This window comes from Hyperolius riggenbachi, chromosome 1 (genome assembly GCF_040937935.1).
Source record: "Hyperolius riggenbachi isolate aHypRig1 chromosome 1, aHypRig1.pri, whole genome shotgun sequence".
NCBI lineage: Eukaryota > Metazoa > Chordata > Amphibia > Anura > Hyperoliidae > Hyperolius > Hyperolius riggenbachi.
The window spans coordinates 264,047,749-264,071,318 of record NC_090646.1 but is presented as its reverse complement, the minus strand read 5'-3'; the positions used below and the strand labels follow the sequence as shown (position 1 = coordinate 264,071,318).

At 40.6% G+C, this 23,570-nt stretch overlaps 1 protein-coding gene across 6 annotated transcripts in view; it reads left to right on the top strand.

Annotated features, from left to right (window-relative positions):
• Window positions 1–23,570, top strand: part of PTPN13 (protein tyrosine phosphatase non-receptor type 13) — a 289,441-nt gene that overhangs the window by 179,384 nt on the left and 86,487 nt on the right. For 4 of the 6 annotated variants that reach the window (XM_068233482.1, XM_068233484.1, XM_068233481.1 and 1 more), the window contains 7 exons: window positions 1,269–1,407; window positions 1,722–1,874; window positions 4,525–4,707; window positions 11,342–11,504; window positions 14,384–14,810; window positions 18,316–18,413; window positions 22,109–22,165. In XM_068233482.1, coding sequence (XP_068089583.1) covers window positions 1,269–1,407; window positions 1,722–1,874; window positions 4,525–4,707; window positions 11,342–11,504; window positions 14,384–14,810; window positions 18,316–18,413; window positions 22,109–22,165 — 1,220 coding nt within the window. The remainder of the gene's footprint in view (window positions 1–1,268; window positions 1,408–1,721; window positions 1,875–4,524; window positions 4,708–11,341; window positions 11,505–14,383; window positions 14,811–18,315; window positions 18,414–22,108; window positions 22,166–23,570) is intronic. The other 2 variants (XM_068233487.1, XM_068233483.1) reach the window with 1 other exon arrangement.

Here is a 23,570-nt window from a genome sequence, read left to right as displayed (position 1 = left end):
GTTAATAGGATAGTAAAATATCAGATTCTATAAAGAACAGTTACTGATTTTCATGACTGATTTGCTAATGCCTTCTGCCTGTAGTGGTTACAGCAGATAGTGTAGTGGTCCAAAGACTGGACAGTAGGCACTTTCTGGATTTTGATGGGTAATCCTGCATGGCCCTATTGACTGCACTTGTGTTTGGACTGTGCATACATGTAGAGGACAATTGTAATCTGCACAACAAAATCCAGCTCAGGTGATTCTTTTTTCCAATAAGATCAGATGCACAAAGGTCTATTGCAAGGTACACACAATCTCATTTTTTATTTATTTTCCGAACGGTTTTTCACAAAAGTGAACAGAAAATTGATTGAAAAAACCCGATTGTAAATCAGATTGGGCATGTTGGAAATAATCGATTGGACAGTAAATCTGTTAGATTGATTATTATATGTAAATTGCATCGTGTGTACCTAGCATATGAGTCATGAGTGATTTTATTAACAGATACGTGGGTCAATGAGGGATTTTTAAGGAAGAGATTGGCGGGGAGTTTAAACACTACTCATTATAATTGATGGGGCTGCCAGTATGAGTAATGTTCCAGATCTGTGTTATAATTTTCTATTCTTCAACCACAATTCAGAACTTTACCTGAGCTGCCGCAGTCTGAGACTTTTGATTCTAGGACTCACAGAATAGCAAATATCAACATATGTTCTAGTGTTGCCTTGCTTCAGATGTTTAGTTTTTTATTTGGGTAGAGGTACCACCGGCATGTAAAAAGTTTAATCATGAGATTTTGCCTGGCTTTAATTACAACTTACGAAACTGATGTTGCTACAGCAATAAACTACTTGTCTCCATAAATTGAAAAGTAAGATATACTTCTTGAGTGGTGTTTTTTTTGTAGACCATAAACTTTGGAAAATAAAGATTTGTATTATTGGGTACGGGTTTAAAATATTTTCGCAGGCTATTTTCAAATTGTTGGTATTTTCCTAAAAGGTAATTGATCTTGTAATGTCAAGAGGCATGCTAGTCTGTAGATTGATTTTCATCTGATAAGTCTGCAGTTGGATTTTCTGCAAAGTCCCACCAGTCATTGCAGACAGAGCTGCTGAGATGGCCTGCTAAGTATCCCTACTACCTAAGATCACATTGACCCATTACATATCACTTTAAGCATTAGATCATGTTTTCATCTGCATTCTGTATACTTTTGTTATACTGTCATTTAAGCTTTGTATTAAATTCTCTTTTCTATCTGTAACTCTATGCAGACACAGTCTCACTTGCCACCAGTACTACCTGCAGCAAAGAAAAGACATCCTAGAAGAGAGGTTGTTCTGTGATGATGAAGCTGCCTTGCTCTTGGCATCGCTGGCTCTTCAGGCAGAGTACGGAGATTACCAACAGGAAGTATGTACTCACTGATGTATTGTCTCTATATGCAAAGAAAGTCTGAATTATTGTGCAGTATTGGTGGAAAGAACTTGTGGATATGTCATATATAGAGTGGGGTATGGTACTGTATTAGCTAGGTCTATTTTTAACATTCAGTCTCTAACAACCAGAAAGCACACTTATCTGGCATCAGCTAATTCTCGTCCATGCCAGATAAAGGAGACTCTACTGTATATAAATCACAAAATCCACAAAAGTCTGTATTCCTTGTTTCTGCAGTAAAATCTTGTTGCAGGAAGTGTAACATAACAAACCTCTCTCTGTCCCAGGTCCATGGTTTGGCCTATTTTAAGCTGGAACACTATCTTCCTGCTCGAGTAATTGAAAAAATGGACCTTTCCTACTTGAAGGAAGAGCTGTCCAGGCTACACAGCACATACGCTGGTGCTTCAGAGAAGGAAGCAGAGCTTGAATTCTTAAAGGTAAGCACATATCTCTGTTAGTGTTTACTGTCCAGTAGCAAGAAAAAGTATGTGAACCCTTTGGAATTATGGATTTCTGCACAAATTGGTCACAAAATGTGATCTGATCTTCATCTAAGTAACAACAAAGGACAATTACAATCTGCTTAAACTAATACCACACAAATAATTAAATGTTTCCATGTTTTTATTGAACACAACGTGTAAACATTCACAGTGCTGGTGGAAAACGTATGTGAACCCTTGTATTTAATAACTGGTTGAACCTCCTTTGGCAGCAATATAACTTCAACCAAACGTTTCCTGTAGTTGCAGATCCGACATGCACAGCGGTCAAGAGTAATTCTTGACCATTCCTCTTTACAGAACTGTTTCAGTTCAGCAATATTCTTGAGATGTCTGGTGTAAATTGCTTTCTTGAGATCATGCTACAGCATCTCGTTTTGGTTGAGGTCAGCACTGTGGCCGGGCCACTGCAGAAGGCGTCTTTTGTTCTGTTTAAGCCATTCTGTTGTTGATTTACTTTTATGCTTAGGATTGTTGTCCTGATGCAACACCCATCTTCTGCTGAAGTTCAGCTGGTGGACAGATGGTCTTAAGTTCTCCTGCAAAATGTCTTGATAAACTTTGGAATTCATTTTCCTTTGATTATAGCAATCCGTCCAGGCCCTGACTCAGTAAAGCAGACCCAATCCATGATGCCCCCCACCACCACTATGCTTCACAGTTGGCATGAGGTTTTGATGTTGGTGTGCTGTGCCTCTTTTTCTCCACACATAGTGTGGTGTGTTTCTTCCAAACAACTCAACTTTGGTTTCATCTGTCCATAGAATATGTTGCCAGTACTGTTGTGGAACATCCAGGTGCTCTTCTGCAACCTTTAAACATGCAGCAATGTTTTTTTGGACAGCAGTGGCTTACTCTGTGGTATCCTCCCATGAACTCCACTCTTGTTTAGTGTTTACGTATCATAGATTCACTAACATGGATGTTAGCATATGCTAGAGACTTTTGTAAGTCTTTAGCTGACACCCCAGGATTCTTCTTCACCTCGCTGAGCAGTCTGTGCTGTGTTCTTGCAGTCATCTTTACAGGAAGGCCACTCCTAGGGAGAAAAGCAGCAGTACTGAACGTTCTCCATTTATAGACAATTTGTCTTACTGTGGATTGATGAACTGCAAGGCTTGTTGGAGATACTTTTATAACCCTTTCCAGCTCTATGCAAGTCAACAGTCTTAATCGTAGGTCTTCTGAAAGCTCTTTTGTGCGAGGCATCATTCACACATGGCAATGTTTCTTGGGAAAAGCAAACCCAAAACTGGTGTGGGGTTTTTATAGGGCAGGGCAGCTGTAACCAACACCTCCAATCTAATTTTATTGTTTGGACTCCAGCTGGCTAATACCTTACTCCAATTAGCTCTTGGAGATGTCATTAGTCTAGGGGTCCACATACTTTTTGCACCTGCACTATGAATGTTTACATGGTGTGTTTAGTAAAAACATGGAAATATATTTTATTATATGTGTGACTTAGATGAAGATCAGATCACAGTTTATGACCAATTTGTGCAGAAATCCATATAATTCCAAAAAGTTCACATTTTCTTGCTACTGTATATTTGTGCTGGAAATGTTGTAGGTCACTCTAGTATTCAATTGTGGATTGTATGAATGTAAAGTGAGGTAAATTATGGAATGTCTTACAACACTATATTCATGTCATTGGCCCTGCACTCTTATAGTACAGTGGAGGAAACAGGTAAACATATACATTTCATTATGACAGTGGCAAATTCAGGATTTTTATTCTGTCGTAACATAGGACACTTTAATATTATAAAACACAAATACCTTCTGAGAAATGCTGAGTTTGTGTTTTTTTATATTAATCATTCAATTTGTGTATTTGTAAGTGTGTGCAGGTGCATAACAATATCTCGCACAGATCCCTGCCATCACGGTGAGGGGGGAGGGGGGATACAGTACGTAATTCAGAAAGGCAGAGGAGCGTTATACATTACCTCCTTCCGGTAGCAGGACATGTCCTCTCCACTTTGCTGCTCCAGTCTCTGCATGTCATGTAGAGCCACATGGCTGAAGTGAAGAGGGCTTGTCCTGCTGCCGAAAGCAGGTAATGTGTTACGCTCTGTAGCAGGGGCGGCGGCACTGCGTGTTTGCATGTCTTTTGGATGCTGTTTTGCTTGTGTTTGCATTTTGTAATGTGCATGTTTCAAATCAAAAAGAAACACAACCCATAATCCCTTATTGCTTAAATTGGATGAATGTGTACCATTTGTAGGTCTATGCAAAACGTGAGTTGCCTGTCCACAGGGGTGTATTTATGCTTTTACATCTGGTGTTCCCCTAACAAGACTGCACCCTCTACACTCAGACATGAATACAGCAACCGGACTACTCGTGATTGATGATGTAAATAATGCAGGTGAAACCTCTAGTACGCAGTCAGTAATCATGGCTGCTCACATTAGGTCAAGATGGTTCTTGATTGGTTGCTGGAGAATGCCTTGCTCCTTTATGTCACTGAATGAGCCAATTACATCCCTAGAGAAGTAGTAGAATGAGATAGAAGTAGAATAATGTGATCCATATATAACACCTGCTGCTTATCTTCGTTCTGTCTTTCTGACAGGTGTGCCAGAGGCTTACTGAATATGGGGTGCATTTCCACAGAGTGCTCCCAGAGAAGAAGTCCCAGACTGGAATCCTTCTTGGGGTGTGCCCAAAGGGGGTCCTCATCTTTGAGGTTCACAATGGAACACGGTCTTCAGTTTTGCGATTCCCATGGAGAGAAACAAAGAAGATTTCTTTTACTGTAAGTATGATATAACTGATGCCAGCAATGAATATGCATACTCTCTATACACAGGACACAAAGGCTGTTGTTACCCAGAACTGTATACAAAGACTTTTGGCTAAAGAGTCCCTGCTGTGACTTTTCTGTGTCCCATAACCTCCTTTTTCTAGTGTAAGCAAACTGGAGAATTTAGCATTCATTTACATGCCTCGTTCTTTTCTGAGAATCAAAAGAACTACATTTTCAAAGCACTTTTATTCTTTATTTCTGTGGATTCAATGGTGATCTGTAACCTCACAGCAAGACTTGCACTGTAATCTCTCACCCCATTTATACTAGTTATGCTGATCTCATTACTGAACCCTTCATACATCTGCCACTCCAAATTCTGTGCTTTTTACGTTCTGGGTACAATCCAGCTGGAAAATGACACCTTTCCTTTTAGTAAAGTTTTATACTAGAGTATCTGTTGGAATTGCTACGCATTTGGGGTTTTTTTGTTTCTTTTTTTGTGAGAAAAGATGTATCATAGATGCATTCAGACCCTTTGTAGGTTGTACACTGATGTATTCTTTATCTGCTTCTCGCAAGTACTGTATTTGTCGCCTTATAAGACAGACTTTTTCTCCCTCAAAAATGGGGAGAAAAAGTACCTGCGTCTTATACAGTGAATACAGGGAATGCCCGACTTACAAACGCCCGCAAATACGAATCCCCGCCACGTCAAAGACTCCCTGCATTGTTTCTGTCTGTGTCTTCTCCCCCCTTTGTGTGTCTCCGCTCCCCTCTTGTGTCTCTGCTCCGACCAGCATATCTCCTGCTCCCCCATGTATAAGTAGCAGCATTTCTTTACTAATCTAAGGCTCCAGCGGGGATCACTGACCTCTCCTGTCCCATATTGCTCCTCTAGTGTCTGCTTCTGCTGACTGCGTCGTCAGCAGAAGTCGTCACTAGGGGGAGCCGTGCAGGAGAGTATAGGTCTGTGATGCCTGCTGAAAGCCATGGATTAGGTAAGACACGCTGTTGCTACTCTGTTACTTATACACGGGGGGACTCACAGGGGCAGCCGGGGACACACTGAATCACGCTGGGGAAAGAAGGAGACACACTGGGGAAAGGAGGGGGACACAGGAGGACACCATTTGGGGAGAACATTTACATGGACGCACCAGGGTTAGTACATATATTTTGTTTTTCTGATTTTTGCCCTCTAAACCTAGGTGCGTCTTATATTCCAGAGCGTCTTATACGGTGGCAATTGCATCATCTATGGTTTACTTCAGATCCTACAGTGTCTGGCGCACACTGAATTGAAGCTTTGACCATTAAGCCTTCATGATAAAAAATTTAAAATACAGTTTTTATTGATGAATTTTAGACAGCAAATATGAACTATCAGCAAAATACATATCACAGATATGCATAATTAATTTTCTTTATTTTTTTTAATCAAACACGTTTTATTGATCAATTCAAGGCACAAATATATAGCTATACATCCTTACAAAGTATTACAAGAGAGAGGATAATGTAGATGTGAAACGTGTAGAATCCAATTTACACACAATGAATATGTTAGCAGAAAGAAATGTACAGAGAAAAGAACACACACCCATTCCTCATCCGAAAAGTCTTCCCCTAATTAAATTAAAAAAAGATAACCTCAGGAGTATCCAACCATTTGTTCCAAACATTTTCAAACCAAGCTCCATTACCCCTATGCATATGCTCTAGTTTTTCCAGTTTAAGATAGTATTAAGTTGTTTAACCCACTGTCTAGAAGTAGGGGGTTAAACAACTTAACGTAAGAAATAACCATAACATGTACTTCATACATAACCTCTTTAAATATAACCACTTAGTACCTCTTCTTATGATCCATCATAGCAGATGTAAATGTGTATATTCACATTCATTTGAAAAAGGGCATGTGGAAGAAAGGGCACCAAATGTGAATGATGCTGTATTAGAATAATGTGAAATGTGAATGATGCTGTATGAGAATAATGCATTATCCTTTTACATAGGGCCATAGGTGAAATTAAAGCGAACCCAAGCTGAAGCTCAGGTTCAAAATGAATAATAGCCCTGCAGAGAGGGAAGCCTCAGGATCCTTTTGAAGCTTGCATCAGTGGTCCGCAGTGCCCCTGATGGTGATCGCAGACCCCTCATTGTGGCCATGCGGCTCCTCTTCCGCTCGAGCCCACATGCGCAGTGGCATGGAGCAGCTGGATCCCTGCTACAGTGCATGCGTGGCGGGCTCAGTTTGCTATTGCACGGCCATGAATGCCAAAGAGGAGCTGCGCGGTCTACATAGGATAAGTGACAATGCATTGTCGCTAATCTTTGGTGGGGGGGAGGGGGACAGCAGACTCCCGAGGGAAGTCTCAATAGGATCCTGAGGCTTGCCTCTCTTTGGGTAACTATCTGATGATGTGTACCCAAGCTTTGGCTCGGGTACACTTTAATAGTGGTAAGGTGCTGGGCTAAAACTGATTACTGTCCACATATCAAGACTCTGGGTACATGTCTAGCATCTAGCCCAAAGCAGAAATCAGGGATGAGAGCACATGGCTGCTTATATCCATAAAATACAGAACGTTAGTTTACCAGTAGTCTATCACCAAGGGGTTAAATAAGAGTGCACTTTGCAGAGTACAAAGAACAATTCATGTCACAAACTGTCCCTTACTGTTCAGGGCCATTTTGAGTGTAACCAGCTATCCTACCAATATGTTTTGGGATTTGGGAGGATATCTGAGAACCCAGGGAAAACCCACACAAACATGAGGAAAGACTGCACACTCCATGCAGATTGTGTCGTAGGCACGGTTTAAACCTGAGAGCTAGCACTGCTAGGCAAGAGTCCTCCTAACCTCTCAGGCACTGTAAATGTTTGGTTCCCGCACTGTGCTGGTAATCACTTCTGTGGGCTCTGTGTGTTTCTCTGTTTTAATACACCAGATATTCTGGGATCATTTTCTAAATATTTAAATAAGTAGGCACAGTAAGTGCTGTATTGTGCTTCAGCTTGGTTTCACTGGTGTAAGCGTATTTCAGCTCTTTGGTCAGGTATGAGTCATGTCTCCGGCTCTAGCTGCATAGAAGCTGCCATGAGCTGATGCAGCTGTCTGGCAGATGTGTGTATAGGTCATCACACACTGATCATAACAAGGCTCGTCCTTTATGTACACATTACAGTGTATGCTTCACAGCTCTTCTCACTGCACTCAAATGTCTTGTTATCTGTAGGGAAAGTCGCACTGAAGCTTCCACTACAGAGAAAGACATTTATACAGTTTATATGTTAACTTTTAATACAGTTGATATTTGGATATTTTAATTAGAACATCTGCCCCTATTATACAGTCCACATTCTTATGCGTGGTACACATGATGCATTTGTCCATCAGATTTACTGTTGAATCTATTACGACAGGTCCGATCTGATTTAGGCCTCTTGCACACTACATGCGATTCAGATTTCGATTTTTAATCGATTTTCACATGCGATTCCGATTCCTGATTTTTTTTTAAAAAAATGTTTGTACTGCATGCTGCGTTTTTTTCTGCATTTTTTCTTTTGATAGCATCTAGGGAAAATCTGAATCGCAAATCAGAATCGCAAATCGGATTTGCAGTGTGCATGGAGCCTTATGATTGTTTTTCTGATCAATTTTCCGATCACCTCTATACAAAATTGATCAGAAAACCGGAAATCAGATTGGACCTGTTGGAAATAATCGATTCAACTGTCAATCTGATTGTAAATTGCATTGTGTGTACCAGGCATTACACAGGTAAATAAATACTACCGGAGTGTTTGTATGCAAAGTTTGTGCCTTGCTGGATTAACAGCACTTCTGAGAGGTTCTGTCACTCGCTGTCCCTCTTTGTTGTTAAGAGAATGTGGGAGAAAACTGGAAGACCTGAAGGAAATCTATGCAAATGCAGGGAAAACATTCAAACTCCATGTAGATAGTGTCCCTGCCCGCATTTAAACCTTTGGCCATAGTGCTGCAATGTAACCCAGGTAGTGGAAAGTAACTGACAAGTTTAGCAGAGATGCATAAAAATAAAAAACCTGACAGAGCTCACTCTGTCTAAACCTACATTTGTTTTGGTTTTATTGCTACTTAGCTCCAGGTCAGCAAAAATTTCAAATGTATTTTGACTCCAGTTGGGCAACGATTTCAAATGTATTTTAGATCATTTTAAAGGACCACTGAAGTGAGAAATATATGGAGGCTGCCATATTTATTTCCTTTTGTACAATACCAGTTGCCTGACAGTCCTGCTGGTCTATTAGGATGCAATAGTGTCTGAATAATGCCAGAAACAAGCATGCAGCTGATCTTTCAGATCTGACAATAATGTCAGAAACACCTGATTTGCTGCATGCTTGTTCAGGGGTTATGGCTAAAAGTATTAGATGCAGAGGATTAGCAGGATAGCCAGGCAACTGGTATTGCTTAAATGGAAATAAATATGGCAACTTCCATATCTCTCTCACTTCAGTTGCCCTTTAAATAATGTATGCATTAAAAACAGTTTTGTGTTAAAAATAGTGCAAAAAAATTATTAAAAAGATATGTGGTAAATTGCTTCTAAAAGAGCCTCTATTGTGCTTATTTAATTATGAGGCAGCTCCTACTGTAACAACCGCAACACAGTCTAAACCCTCTGACCTAGCTCATATTATACTGATTGCAGCACGCAAAACAATTTACAATCACTGGATTTACCCATCAACCCCAACAATCTGGGGCTTACAAGAAGAACTCTCTGTTACTTTCCATGGATAGATAGGAGGCGTTGCTCCATAAAGAAAAGAAAACCAAGTCGCTCTTTAAAAAATGGAGACCATTTATTGAACACACATTTAAAGGGATACTGTAGGGGGGTCTGGGGAAAATGAGTTGAACTTACCCAGGGCTTCTAATGGTCTCCCTCAAACAACCTGTGCCCGCGCAGCCGCTCACCGATGCTCGGCCCCGCCTCCGGTTCACTTCTGGAATTTTCGACTTTAAAGTCTGAAAACCACTGCGCCTGCATTGCTGTGTCCTCGCTCCTGCTGATGTCACCAGGAGCATACTGCGCAGGCCCAGTAGGGTCTGTGCCTGCGCAGTGGTTTTCAGACTTTAAAGTCGGAAATTCCAGAAGTGAACCGGAGGCGGGGCCGGAGCATCGGTGAGTGGCTGCGCCAACACAGGATGTCTGCGGGGGACCATTAGAAGCCCCGGGTAAGTTCAACTTATTTTCCCCCGACCCCCCTACAGTATCCCTTTAAGGGACCAAGGCTACACGATTTCATGTCTCCTTTTCGTTTAACCTCCTGGTACTGTAATGTAGATCTATTAGGGACATTAGGCAAACTGGAAATGCCACATTCAAGACGACCAAATCCAACAAATGATTGATACTCTTGCTTCTAGATGTCACTGAGATCTTCCTGGATGCTGAGATTCTATGCTTGGCTCTATATCGCTATTTGATACTTCTGCAAGAAGGAACATCAGAGTGGGAGAGATTAGGGGGGTTAAGGGAAGGGTTTAGTTATGTTAGCTGTAAAATTGGTGCAAGTTGACATGCCTACATCTACAGCTTCTCTATATATTTGTACTCCTGTATAAGGTTATTATACTTGTATGTTCATCTAAAAAATCAATAAAAATGTTTAAAAAACAAACAAACTGCAAAATCGAATAAATAAAAAAATAAAATACCAGCAGAGCCAGTTTATAGATTCCCATATCTGAAACTGAGCCAGTTCAAATTGTCAGGGAGTGCATGTGATTGACTCAACGCCAAGTTGCATACAGTTAGCAATGCATCTGCATGCAAGCCGGAATCATTCACTCCTCATTGACTATTTTTAGTTCTATGAATTGATGCAGAAGGTATTTTATAGACCAAAAACAATGTTTTGCTGTAGTAAGTCACCACACCAGAAAAACATATTAAAAGGTTTTCTGATAAATATGTTAAATTCCTATGAAGTAGTCAATGCCGTTTGAATTTCTAGTACTGTATATAAAGTATAAGCATAGTTTTTCAGCACCCAAAATGTGCTGAAAAAGAAAATCGAATACTCGAGCCACCTGCTGTTCAGAGGTGTGCCCCCATACAAGCATGCCCCACCCAACTCCTCTCCCCCCCCCCTCCCCAAGTGCCCCTGCTTCGCCTAGCCTGGGGAGGGGGTTACCTAATACTGGGGGCACATCTGGCTAGTTACATACTAGGGAGGAAGTTACCTAATATTGAGGGCACAGCTGGTTAGTTATAATGGGGAGGGAGTTACCTCATGGGGGGGGGAGGGGGGGCACATGTGGCTAGTTATACTGTGGAGGGGGATATTACTCCAGTCAATCACTTTTTTCTGGTTTCTTTGATAAAACTAGGTACTTCTGCTTATATTGGGATTGGCTTATACCCAAGTATACACAATAACTAAAGTGAAAGTATTTTTCTCATGTTATATGACTGGACTGGTGATATATAAAAGGTGAATGAAAAATACAGAAGAGCGAAAGCATTGTCGCAGAATATAATGGGTTTCAGTCATTCTTTATCAGGAAGTATATTGAGTGCATAATTTTCTTGTTCCATGAATAACAATAGCATCTTGAATTATTTGTCTTTGGATTTGTAGAAGAAAAAAATAAGTTTGCAGAACACATCAGACGGCATCAAACATGTCTTCCAAACAGACAGCAGCAAAACCTGCCAATACCTCCTCCACCTCTGCTCCTCACAGCACAAGTTCCAGCTGCAGATGCGGGCCAGGCAGAGCAGCCAGGAGAATCAGGAGATTGGTGAGTCGCCATGTACTTTCTCCAGCCTCTTTTCTCAAGATCAGAGCCAGCTTTACAACTTCTTCCACCTGCTAGGAAGGCCTTTCACAATACAAAGGCTTCATTGTCTGCGAATCTTTCCAAAATAAAACTTCATTTTATCTCTCTGCTGACTAAATGGGCTTCATCACTGAGAACTACTGAGCTGTTCTCATATACTGTCTTACATTTCCCCATGTGAAATCACGAGCAGGGGAATGAGAATATGGTAACAAACCATAGATTAGACCGCATTTGATGATAAGGCATACTCTGTGTATGAGCCATATGTGTATTCTCAGTTTCTAAAGTTGCTTTGAACAGTAATGAATCTCCATTTACAAAAGACTTCCTTTAAAAATTATAAAAAATATTTCTTCCATCCTCCCCATGTTTGATCAGACATACTGTAAATGGGCTGCTAACACTGAACTAACACTGATACTGTAGTGTCCACTAGTGGCTGATACTGATTCAGTTGTATATTTCACCAGCTAGGACTCCAGGGAGAAAAATGGAAGATGGTTTAATAGATTTATCAAAACTAATCCAAAAAAATCGGCAGAAAATATGGAGTAGTTTCCCAGAGCACAACCAATTAGAAATCTTTATGCTTTCAGTGGCAGACACATGATTTATTCCTATGGGGTACCGCTCCCTTTTTGCTTCAGATTCCTGCGCATCAGTGTCAATAAATGTGTCCTAGTAGCGTACGAGAGGAATCGGCGCAGGAGACTTGGGCGCGGGATACAGCCTGTATGGCTTTTCCCGCTCCTGCATAAGTTCCCATCGATGTTTCCCCCTCCAGGATGGTGATGAATGAAATAATTTGGCTTCCAGCAATTGCTGGAGGCCGAATTATATTTTATAAGTAATTTCATCTCTGTCTTCTGACGGCGCCGAAGTTACTCACTGCTGCGCCCAAGTCTCCTGCACTGGAATGAAAGTGTTTGTCTTAGTATGTGTTTTCCCACAGCTCAGTCCAGAAGGTGAATCTCTGCATTTCTAACATAGAGCTTTATTCAATTCACTTTTCTCCTAAGTTTTCTCCTAGGTGATATTTTCATACCTTGTAAATAAAATGAATTTAAGCCACCAGCAAGCAAGAAGCTACTCAGAATGATTTTGACAGTACTGTTTCACCTACTTTTTGTTACTTTTTCATTTATGGATTGTTGAAAAGCTATTATAAAGTAAACTTGTAATGATAAAAAAGTCCCTGGGCCTACTTACCTCAGGAGGGGGAAGCCTCTGGATCCTAAAGAGGTTTCACCTGTCCTTCTCATCATTCCGATCAGCACCCCACCAACTGCCAAGAACTATAACAAGCCTGGGACATGCCTTGCGCAGGCGCACCTGCGGCTTGCTGTTCGGGCTCCGGCGGAAATAGCCGAGCCCTATTGGTCCGTTCTACTGCACAGGCGCAGACGACTCGTGCATGCACAGTAGAGCAGACCCAACCGGGCTCAGCTATTTCTGCCTGAGCCCGAAGCTAAAGCCGCAAGTGTGCCTGCGCAAGGTGCCTCAGAGTCTTGTTATGGTTCTTGAGCCCGCACTGCCGACAAGCTCGTCGGCAGATTTTTGTTGGGTGCTGAGGGATGCTGAGAAGCACAATGGAAGCCTCCTTAGGATCCAGAGGCTTACCCCTCCAGAGGTAAGTACCCCCTAGGGGCACCTTTTTCACTACAGGTTTATTTTATGAAGAGGAGAAAAAGTGAATTGAATAAGGATCATAGTCTGATTACTTTTCAGTCTCTCCTCTAAAGAAAAAAAAAAAAAATTGGATGGAAGCTCTAGAAATTAACCCGATTTATACAATGACATGCATTGAGCAGAGCATTGCTAGGTAGATTTTACATGAAGATTACTCAAAACTCAGTGGACACAAACAAAAACGGAAGAAAAGTGGTGAAAGCATGTGACATCCAGTATGTGGTCTCAGATGTCTGGGTAGGCTGAGTTTTACAGAACCACTGTGAGCATAAAGATGCCCAGCTCTCTGTTCTCCGTCATCACTTTTTTATTTTGAGTACTGTGCTTTAAAGTTCAGAGATTTTAATTAGGTGCAGTCCTATCTTCCAAAATGCAGTACATAAGAATAGTCTGATTTCCCACAGCTACCAATAGAATTCAGTTTCCAGATAGCAGCTGCCAAAATGGAAAAATCTGTGTCAAGCATGAAATTGTATCACAGTAATCACAGGAAGCTGCTTATTATACCAAACCAACAATGAAGTATTCAGACATGTAAAATAAACCATGGGGCAAATGTTTCCATCCAGCAAATAATTCTTACTTGGCACATATTAATACATAAAGGGAGGTCTGGCAATGCAATCTTCTTGCCATGTGAGTAGATTGGTATACGGCCCAAGCAATCTAATGTACTGAATACTGGCTGGCATTCTATCTAGTTTTAATTATTTTACTGAAGTAATTTATTTTGCTGACTTTGCATATCATTGCTGCGTAATATGTCGGCGCTATATAGATACTTAAATACATAAATAAGAAATGAATATCATGAAAATTGAAACAGTTTGAAAAAATTGTTGACATTTGGCACTGTTCAGGGAATGGGGATCAGCATGAAGGATTGTGTCCTTCAAGGAGCACTATTGAAAAAATCTGTTAAAAAAATAAAAAAAAGAACACACACATTTTGTCACATCAAGACCTGTTCATCAACATTCACAAAGGACTCCTTGACCAAAGAAGTGTCAATAATGGTCATGAAAGTTATGTCGCAGGGAGCTTGTAATTCTTATGTAGTACAATGGGGAATCTAGGTGTGAACTGGTCAATGCCGTATGACAGGAAAACATTTGTAATCTGGTTCTGAAATCTGCTTTCTCCACTAGAAAGAGCATCTCTGAGGAGCCTGAACATTCAAGCAGACACTCTGCGAGGCTTGTCCATGGCTAGAGCCATTAGCACAACCAGCCTGGCTAGCAGCACATTAAATCGTATGGCAGTGCGACCTGTATCCATCCAGCCTGATCTTCTCAAGAGACTCTCATGCTCAGACCTATCCAACCTTCAAACACACATAGGCAATGGGACAAAAGACAAGAGAATGAAAACCCCGTGGGAGGACAAACCACGAGTTATAAGCAAATCTTATCATGACCTCAGTCAGGTTGCTCAGTCACCCCAGCGGAGAATGCTGAATGCCAGAATGGAGAATCCCCCAAACACACTGGAAGAACTCATGAGTCAAGCATCATCCTTTCATCAAATGCCAAAATCAGATACAGAGTCCTTGACCGGCTTCGGACGACTCACTGAGTAAGTACACATTGTTCTTATAGAAAGATTGCATGTCACTACACATATGGTTATGACATATATGGTGAACAGCCTTATATTATTAGAGTTGGATTACAGGTTATAAGTGTAAGATATGCAATTAATTTGTGAAGCAGAATGTCTGTGAAGCAGGGGCGTAGCAATAGGGGTTGCAGAGGTAGCGACCGCATCGGGGCCCTTGAGGCAGAGGGGCCCCATGGGGCCTTTCCTAAACCAAAGTATAAGCTGTTTATTGGTCCTGTGGTGGTAATAATCACTTCTATAGATGCTTTGAATGTTAGTAATCATTAACACACTGTTCCCCATCCCCTTCTTGCACCTCTAACACTGTAGATGACCTTGGCAGGTTTTGTTGCGCCGTATCAAGTGTTACGTATAGAGTGCTTCTGAATGCAAGCCTGGCTCCCAAAAGCAATAACAAATTATTTGCATGCCTTTGTCACTGTTTGAAAGTGATGCATTGGGGCCTTGATGTTTGCACACGTGGGAGTAATAAGCTTCAGGACCCTTCTCTTTAAAGAAGGCAGTAAAGTATGTATTTTACAGGGTGTTGCAGGTGTGTTGTTTCACTGCTTAAAGAGACACTGAAGCGGAAAAAAAATTATGATACAATTATTTGTATGTGTGGTACAGCTAAGAAGTAAAACATTAGGATCAGAGACAAAAGTCTAATTGTTTCCAGTACAGGAAGAGTTAAGAAACTCCAGTTGTTATCTCTATGCAAAAAAGCCATTAAGCTCTACAACTTTTAAAGTCGTGGAGAGGACTGTCTTCTGAAGTTTATTATCTCAACTGTCAGTGAAGAAATGTCTTTTTCTCTGCCAGAGGACAGGTCAATAGTTCACAAGACTGCTCTGAAAAAATCATTTAGAATGCTGAGTAGTGTGTAAACTGCAAACACACTATATAACTGAAAATAAAAATATGAGAATATTTTCTTTGCTACTAATCATCTAGTAATTATCCGTACTACACAATCAATTCATTATATAATTTTTTTTTTTCGCTTCAGTGTCACCACTTAACGACCACCTAACACAGATAGGCGGCGGCAGGTCGTAAGTGGAATTACATGGAAACGGCCGCTCGTACGAGCGGCCTTTCCATGTCAGTTCATGGAGGGTGTCTCCATGAACAGCCTGCGAGCCTCCGATCGCGGCTCGCAGGCTAATTGTAAACACGCGGGGAAGAAATCCCCGCTGTTTACATCATACATCGCTGCTGCGCAGCAGTGCCGTAAAGGAGAAGCTGAAGCCTATCAGAGGCGGCGCAGGACAGATCGCCGTCCTGTGCCACCCACAGCAAGGAGGGGAGGGAGGGAAAGGGAGCGAGGCGGAATATCGCTGCTCGGCCACACGGAGCGGCAGCGATCAGACCCCCCCAGCAGGACATCCCCCTAGTGGGGAAAAAGGGGGGGAAGTCTGGTCGCCCTGCCTCACTGCTGATCTGTGCTGTGGGCTGGAGAGCCCACGCAGCACAGATAAGCAAAAAACAGCCCGGTCCTTAAGTGGTTAAATAGCATGGAAAAAAGAAAAGCCAAGTCAAGTTAATTTTCACAGTTCCTATTGCAATTGCCGTCTTTACTGAAAATGCTTCAGCATTCTGGAGTTCTCATCAATTATACAATCTTACCATATCTCACCTAAAGTATTAGACTACCCAGCAAGCTCATGGTGAACCAGAACTCCCAGGAGTGTGTGAGGGGGCTACAAAGGACCAAAAAGCCCTTCTTACTAAAATGTTGTGCAAAACAGAAATTTGCCTTCTTAAAACAAAAGGTATTTGCGATAATTCAGGTAGGAGTGAGCATTTGACGTCTCCCACAATGCATCACTGCTGAAAATGCTCAAAACTCATCATTTGCTGACCTATCCACTCCATAGAGCCACATTAATCCATGCCATGCACTGATGAGTACCAACCAATCCGAAACAGTCTGTATGCATGTTGGATAAGGCCTCGTTCACATCTGCTGCGCTGAAAAACGTGTGAAAGCGCGTGGTAAAAAACTCATGCGCTTGTGCGCGCTTTAGTGCGCGTTTCTGTGCGTTGCGCTGCGCTTCTTTAAAACACGTTTTGCTTACTGTAGCAGCAGCAGTTGTCAATAAAACTTTGTTTTTGTATGTAAATGTATTTTTTTCTTCAATTAGGGGTAAAAAACGCATGCGCTTCTATGCCCTTGTACGCGCTTCTGTGCGCTAAAAAAAGCGCACCCATTCACTTGCATTGATGTGCGCTTTACAGCTCAGAGCACAGAAATGCATGCAGCACTACGTTTTTGTAACGCTGCTCAGCGCAGCGCATAGATGTGAACCAGCTACATTTAGTTACATGGGAAAATAAATACCTTGCTGATCGCACAGGGCAATGCGCTGTGAAAAGTGCACAGAAACGGCCCTGATGTGAACGAGGCCTTACTGTGGATCTGTACAATTAACAAGCTGCCACATCATTGCATTCCAGCGGTTCTGGTGGTGTGGCTAGCTTACAGGGACAACAAAGGATGATTTGCATATTCAGCAGTGATGCATTGTGGGAGATATCAAATGCTCACTCCATCCTGAATTATCGCAAATACCTTCTGTTTTAAGAAGGCAAACTTTGTTTTTAATAGCAAGGTAAAACTTTTGTTTTACCTAAAGTATGCGTTCAAAGTATATTCGACTCGTTTACATTTCTACTACAAAGACTTGGTAGCATTGCACAGTCAATATTGTATTGTTGATGGACACCTTGACATATAATCTTACATATTAATGTCATGGTAAAGTTATATATGTAGGTGGCAACTTACTAAGGTTACGGACACAACACCTATGCCTGTTCTGCATTTGACTGAGCTTGGCACAGCCTAACCAGGAAAGACTAGCAATGTGCTGCTTCAAGAGTTCATCAAACTCTTAATCTTCTTCAAAACAGTCTGCCATAATACAGTTTCTAGTGCAGAGGAAGCAGCTGGATAGATGGCAGTCTAGTCGAGTGGCCCACCAAGAGGTCAGTGAGCCCTAATGCCCTTCTGATTAGTGTAGCCTGAGCAATTCCCAAGGCATGGCCATAGAAACTGTTTGCTCCAAGGGTACCTCTGCCCTAAAGGTGAACTATAACTGTGTTCTTTGCTAGCTTATTCAACTTTTTAACATTTTCTGCTTATGATTATGTGTTTAAAGTGAAACATAATTTCAGTGTTTCATAACACAACTTTAGTACCTTTCATAAACCGTGCATAGAAACCATCTCCTCGGCATCACAACTTTTCCGTTAATTATACTTGACTGGGGCAAATTACTGGACTGTTCTCAATGTAATCCTAGGCTTCAGTATCAAATGTGTTTTCATTTATCAACCCAGCCAAGTAGTATCTTCCTTGAGTTACCCACTAGGCCTTATTTAACATAAAGCAGAAATCCTCTGTTTGCTTTTCTTTTCTTTACCTCTTGGCAGTGATTGAGTACAAATCTACATAACCTGCTTTTCTTTTGTGTAGGTCAAAATCCTTTTCTGGATTTAATAGAAACCTTGATTCAAGGAAACTCGAGTCAGACTCCTCATCTATGGACGACAGTGGTCACGCCTATGTTGTAGGTCAGTAGTAAAAATGTAATTTACTATTACTACACTGCCCTCAATTCACTAAGCTTTATCAAACCCTTAATAGAACGTGTGATAATTTACCTCATGAGTAAAATCTAATTTTGAATTCACTAAGGTGTTATAGATTTATTGAACATTTTATTGATAAAACATTTGATAAATCTATAACACCTTAGTGAATTCAAAATTAGATTTTACTCATGAGGTAAATTATCAAACGTTCTATTAAGTGTTTGATAAAGCTTAGTGAATTGAGGCCTTTGACATAAATTGCAGCAGCCAGACAATAGAAGCATTATCTTCTCTCCTCACACCACCATAGCTGCACATGGCTTTTCATTTGAGCTTAGCTCTGAGAACACAGGTGACTTATAATGCACAGCTTTGTTACTCTTTCTGTGAATCATTAGGTTCACCAAGCTAAACCTGTGTCTTACTAGTAACTACAGAGAGTGTATTGTAACTACATAAAGTGAAATTAATGCTCTATTGTAAAGTCTGCCATGCTTTTACCACCTCCGTGGTCACAAAACACTGGTATTCAACATACAGGTTATCCTTTCTATGTATTATATCTCAACTATGAAATATTACAAGTGAATTGTTTCATTTTTTTTAAATATCCAATTTCAGTTTTTAACTGTTCTGTATTTTATTTTTTCTATAGAAAACTTGTTTTACTGCTGTGGTATTCATTACTACTACTGCTGTGGTACTACATTGACCTGTAGACTGGGTTGGTGTTTTGTCAGATATGCTTCTTCTTCAGTAAAGTAACATACTTTTCTGATTTATAAGCTTGTCAGTCAAAACAGGAGGCAGAGCTACAGAAATGAAACTGTCACTTGTAATATTTCCTATATTCCTCATAAAAATATACATAGTTTTGATGCAAAATCTATTTAATTTGTTAAAATAAAAACACTTTGCAGTTGCAGTGTTAGCTATACTCTGAGACAGGACCATTTCTGGCCATTTTGGTGCCACTAGCAAGGCACCTTTGCCTACCCTAGGACAATCATAGCATGCATTAGTTTTGCTGGCACCAAGAATAAGTTGATAGGATACACAAATTATTTCTGTGCTGGATACACTTCACTGGCCCCTATTCACAGAAACCACATAACAAACCTTATCTAGAATTATAAGGGTTATGTAGCCACTAAAACATTTACACTGTTCTATGTATAGCCTGGATTGATCTTAACAGTTTGGGATATATTTCTAAAAATCCACAATAGCTGAAACAATCAATACAGACCAACTCTGAAAAAAAAAATAGCAGCTTAATTAGGATCTGCCACACCATTGCTATGCTACTCAGGCTTTGTTTGTTATGTTATTCATGAGCGACCATTAGCTGGTAAAATGACCATCCATACCTTTCCTAATGTAACGAACAGTTGTGCATAATGATTTCCTAAAGCACAATGTTAACACTAGCTCTATGGTGCCCTACTAGGTATCATCCTGTGCCTACAAACGGCCCTGGTCAGAGATACCTAAATCAGCATGGTTGAAGTGTTTCTATAGGTTTGGGTTTGTGTGAGTTACAGTGGACCCTTTGGAGAAGTCAGTTTCCTAACTTGATGACAGTATAGGGGGATGGAACATATGCTCATTTTTAAATAAAACTCTAAGGCCTCGTTCAGACTATGCACGCTGCCGTGCACATTTTGGCAGCGTGTATAGTGTGCGACACACAAGAACGCTAGAAGGGCATAGACAGCCCTTCTACCGTCCCCATCATATGCGCTGCGCAGCAGAGTGATGCGCTAGCAGTGCGCTGCATGCATTTTCGGGAATCGCAGTGCAGATCCCATAACTGTAGTGAATGATTAGATCTGTAGCGCAGATGGCGTGTGATCGGACGCGTTGAGTTCTGATCGCACAGCCATCTGCGCTAAATGATCTTAACGAGGCCTAAGAGCTTCTCTGACACTGCAGAGGGTGTCATGGATGTTTATAGTACCAGCATATTCTGAGATGCTACACTATTGAGCATTTTACAAAACACTACATTTAAGGAAACCTGTAGAAAGAGGAATATTGAAAGAGCCATTGCTAACTCCATTTTGAAAAATTATGCTGTCGGCTTTGTTGGTCACCAAACTTGACTGGTATTTCCCAAAATAAGACAACAAGAGAAGGGGAATCATATGGGCAGCCAGGGAGCAAAGCTGAGCTGACTTGCAATTATTCCAGTAGTTACATTTCACTGCAACTTTTATTTCTGTATTCGAGAAAAGAAAAAGGTTGTAACTGTAATTAATAGCAACTGGTATTCTAGTTATCCATTTCTGTTGAGAAAAACAAACGTTTGCTTTCTTAAAACAGAAAGAATTTGCAATAATTCAGGTTGGAGTGAGCTTGATATGTCTCCCAGAGCAGCACTGCTGAATATATGCAAATTAACCATTGTACCCTTAGAAGCTAAACACACCTCCAGAACCGCTGGAATGCAATGATGTGTCAGCTTGTTAATTTGTACAGAGCCATAATAATCCAACATGCATATGGCTCTGTACAAATTAACAAGCTGACACATCATTGCATTCCAGCGGTTCTGGAGGTGTGTTTAGCTTCTAAGGGTACTATGGTTAATTTGCATATATTCAGCAGTGTTGCTCTGGGAGACATCTCAAGCTCACTCCAACCTGAATTATTGCAAATTCTTTATGTTTTAAGAAAGCAAACTTTAGTTTTTCTTAACATCTTTGTAAGGGGGCTTTTAGGACCATTGTAGTCCCTTACACACTCCTGGGTCACCATGAGCTTGCTGGTTAGTCTGTACCATTTCTGTTGAAGGATACTTTAGTACTCTGAGTCTATATACTCAGCATGTATACTGAGTACTGAGCATGTATGCAAATCAGGTGTTCTTATTAAACCTGATGCAAACGCATGGCTAAAACTGATGAAACCAAAACATTAGCATGACAGCCAACCAAATGTCATCTTTATTGCTTTTTAGAAATTGCTTCGGTATTCATCTTGGTTAAGGTCTCCATTAAAAACCTCTCAAGTGTTGGGTGCAAGGACATAAATACCGTGCCTTCCGTCATACTTGGGACAAAGACACATTTTCTTTGATTTACCTCCTTACTCCTCAGTGTGAAATTTTCTAATCAAATAATTTAGATGTGATGTAGGTGCACATTCCAGACTTCAGATTCAGGGGTAAATCAAAGAAACGACTGCTATTGGCACTACTGCTATTATCATTATGCTTTTTTTATAGCTCTAGCATTTTCTGCAGCAATTTAAAGAATACACTGAATAGAATTCATGCCATTAGCTGTCCCTGGAAGCAACTCACATTATTACGGAATGATCCTACCACAGAGTAGATCCAATTTTAGGGGGAAGCTAACTAACCTACCAGTATGTTTTTGGGATGCAGGAGCAAACCGGAATGCCTGAAAGGAACCCACACAAATACGGGGAGGACATACAAACTCCATGCAGATAGTGTCCTGGACAGGAATCGAACCGGGGACCCAGCGCTGCGAGACAAGAGTGCTAACCACTTAGCCACCGTGCTGCAGCCACAGTATTATTTCAGGGCACTGTAACTAGCATGCTCAGTTCTCACAGCAACATGTTTAACTGTTATTTACTGCCCAATGCCATATTTACTTTTCTGTTCCTAATTATGTTGTAATAAAAGGCTTTTCATATTGTAGGTGTTAGTATGCATAGCATTGGAAGCCCAGCCTCCCCCAGCCTTTATAAAGGAAATGGTATGTGAAAGCACTTGGAATATGTATATAGAGCAACTATAGCTTCGCCTTGTTTTCTTGTTGGCGTCATCTTTGCACAATTTTATTTTAACTGCAATATAAAACTTATAATATTAAAAATTGTAAATATATTACACCCACAGCTTCAAGATGGTTTGCAGTATTAGAACATTGTTTATAATAAAACAGAAAGTATTTTATTTTAGTTTATTGTATTTTTTTCCATTCATTTATATAATATGCATACGAACACCACATAACGACAGTCAACAAGAACTACAGAAAAACAAATCAAGATTATATAGCAAATACCATTGAAGTACTTTTGCCCATTAATACAAAAATATAAGCATGTACTTCATGTTATTGTTGGATGCAACCAGCAAGCATTACAGTAACATTCTATATAGCAATAAAAGTGGCCAAACCCATCAGAAAATTATAACACTTAAAGGAAACCTGAGGTGAGAGTGATACGGAAGCTGACATATTTATTTCATTTTAAACAGTGCAAGTTGCCTGGTGTCCTCCTTATCCTATGTCTCTAATATGTTTAGCCATAGACCCTGAACAAGCATGTCGTTCAGGAGCTCTGACTAGGGTTGTGACTCAGGCGCCACTGATGTCAGAAGAGAACAGCAACTGTATTATTTTAGAGGGAAAAAATAAGGCAGCCTCCATATCACCTTGGGTTCACTTTAAGAGAAGATTGTTCCTCTGTCAGTCTAGCAAGACAGAAACAGAGGCTGACCTTACTGACTTGTTTCGGAAGATGCCAACTGTATGGCCATCATCATTTTCTACTTACTGTACTGTGCAGTGGTTTGCTGACACCAATTATATCCAGTAAGTGTGTTTCCATAGCCTTAGATACATCTCATAGCGCAGTGTTTCTCAACATTTTATTGGTATGTACCCCCTTTAAAATCCTGTACTCACCAAGTACCCCCTAGCATAGTAAACATTATCACAAGTACCCGATTGACAAATATATAGTTAATCATAGCACATGATTGGTTATAAACAATTTCCAAGCATTTACTATTGCTTTTTAATTAGCTAAAATACTATTTGGTGTTTTAAATAAGAGTTATCATTTTCTAAAACTTTAAATTTGTTATTCTTGGTTAAAGGATACCCGAACTGACATGTGACATAATGAGATAGATGTGTGTATGTACAGTGCCTAGCACACAAATAACTATGCTGTGTTCCTTTTTTTCTTTCCCTGCCTAAAAGAGTTAAATATCAGGTATGAAAGTGGCTGACTCAGTCCTGACTCAGACAGGAAGTGACTACAGTGTGACCCTCACTGATAAGATTTTCCCCTTTTTATCTTTTTTTTTTTTGCTCTCAGAAGCCATTTTCTGCTAGGAAAGTGTTTTATTGTTGTAATTTCTTATCA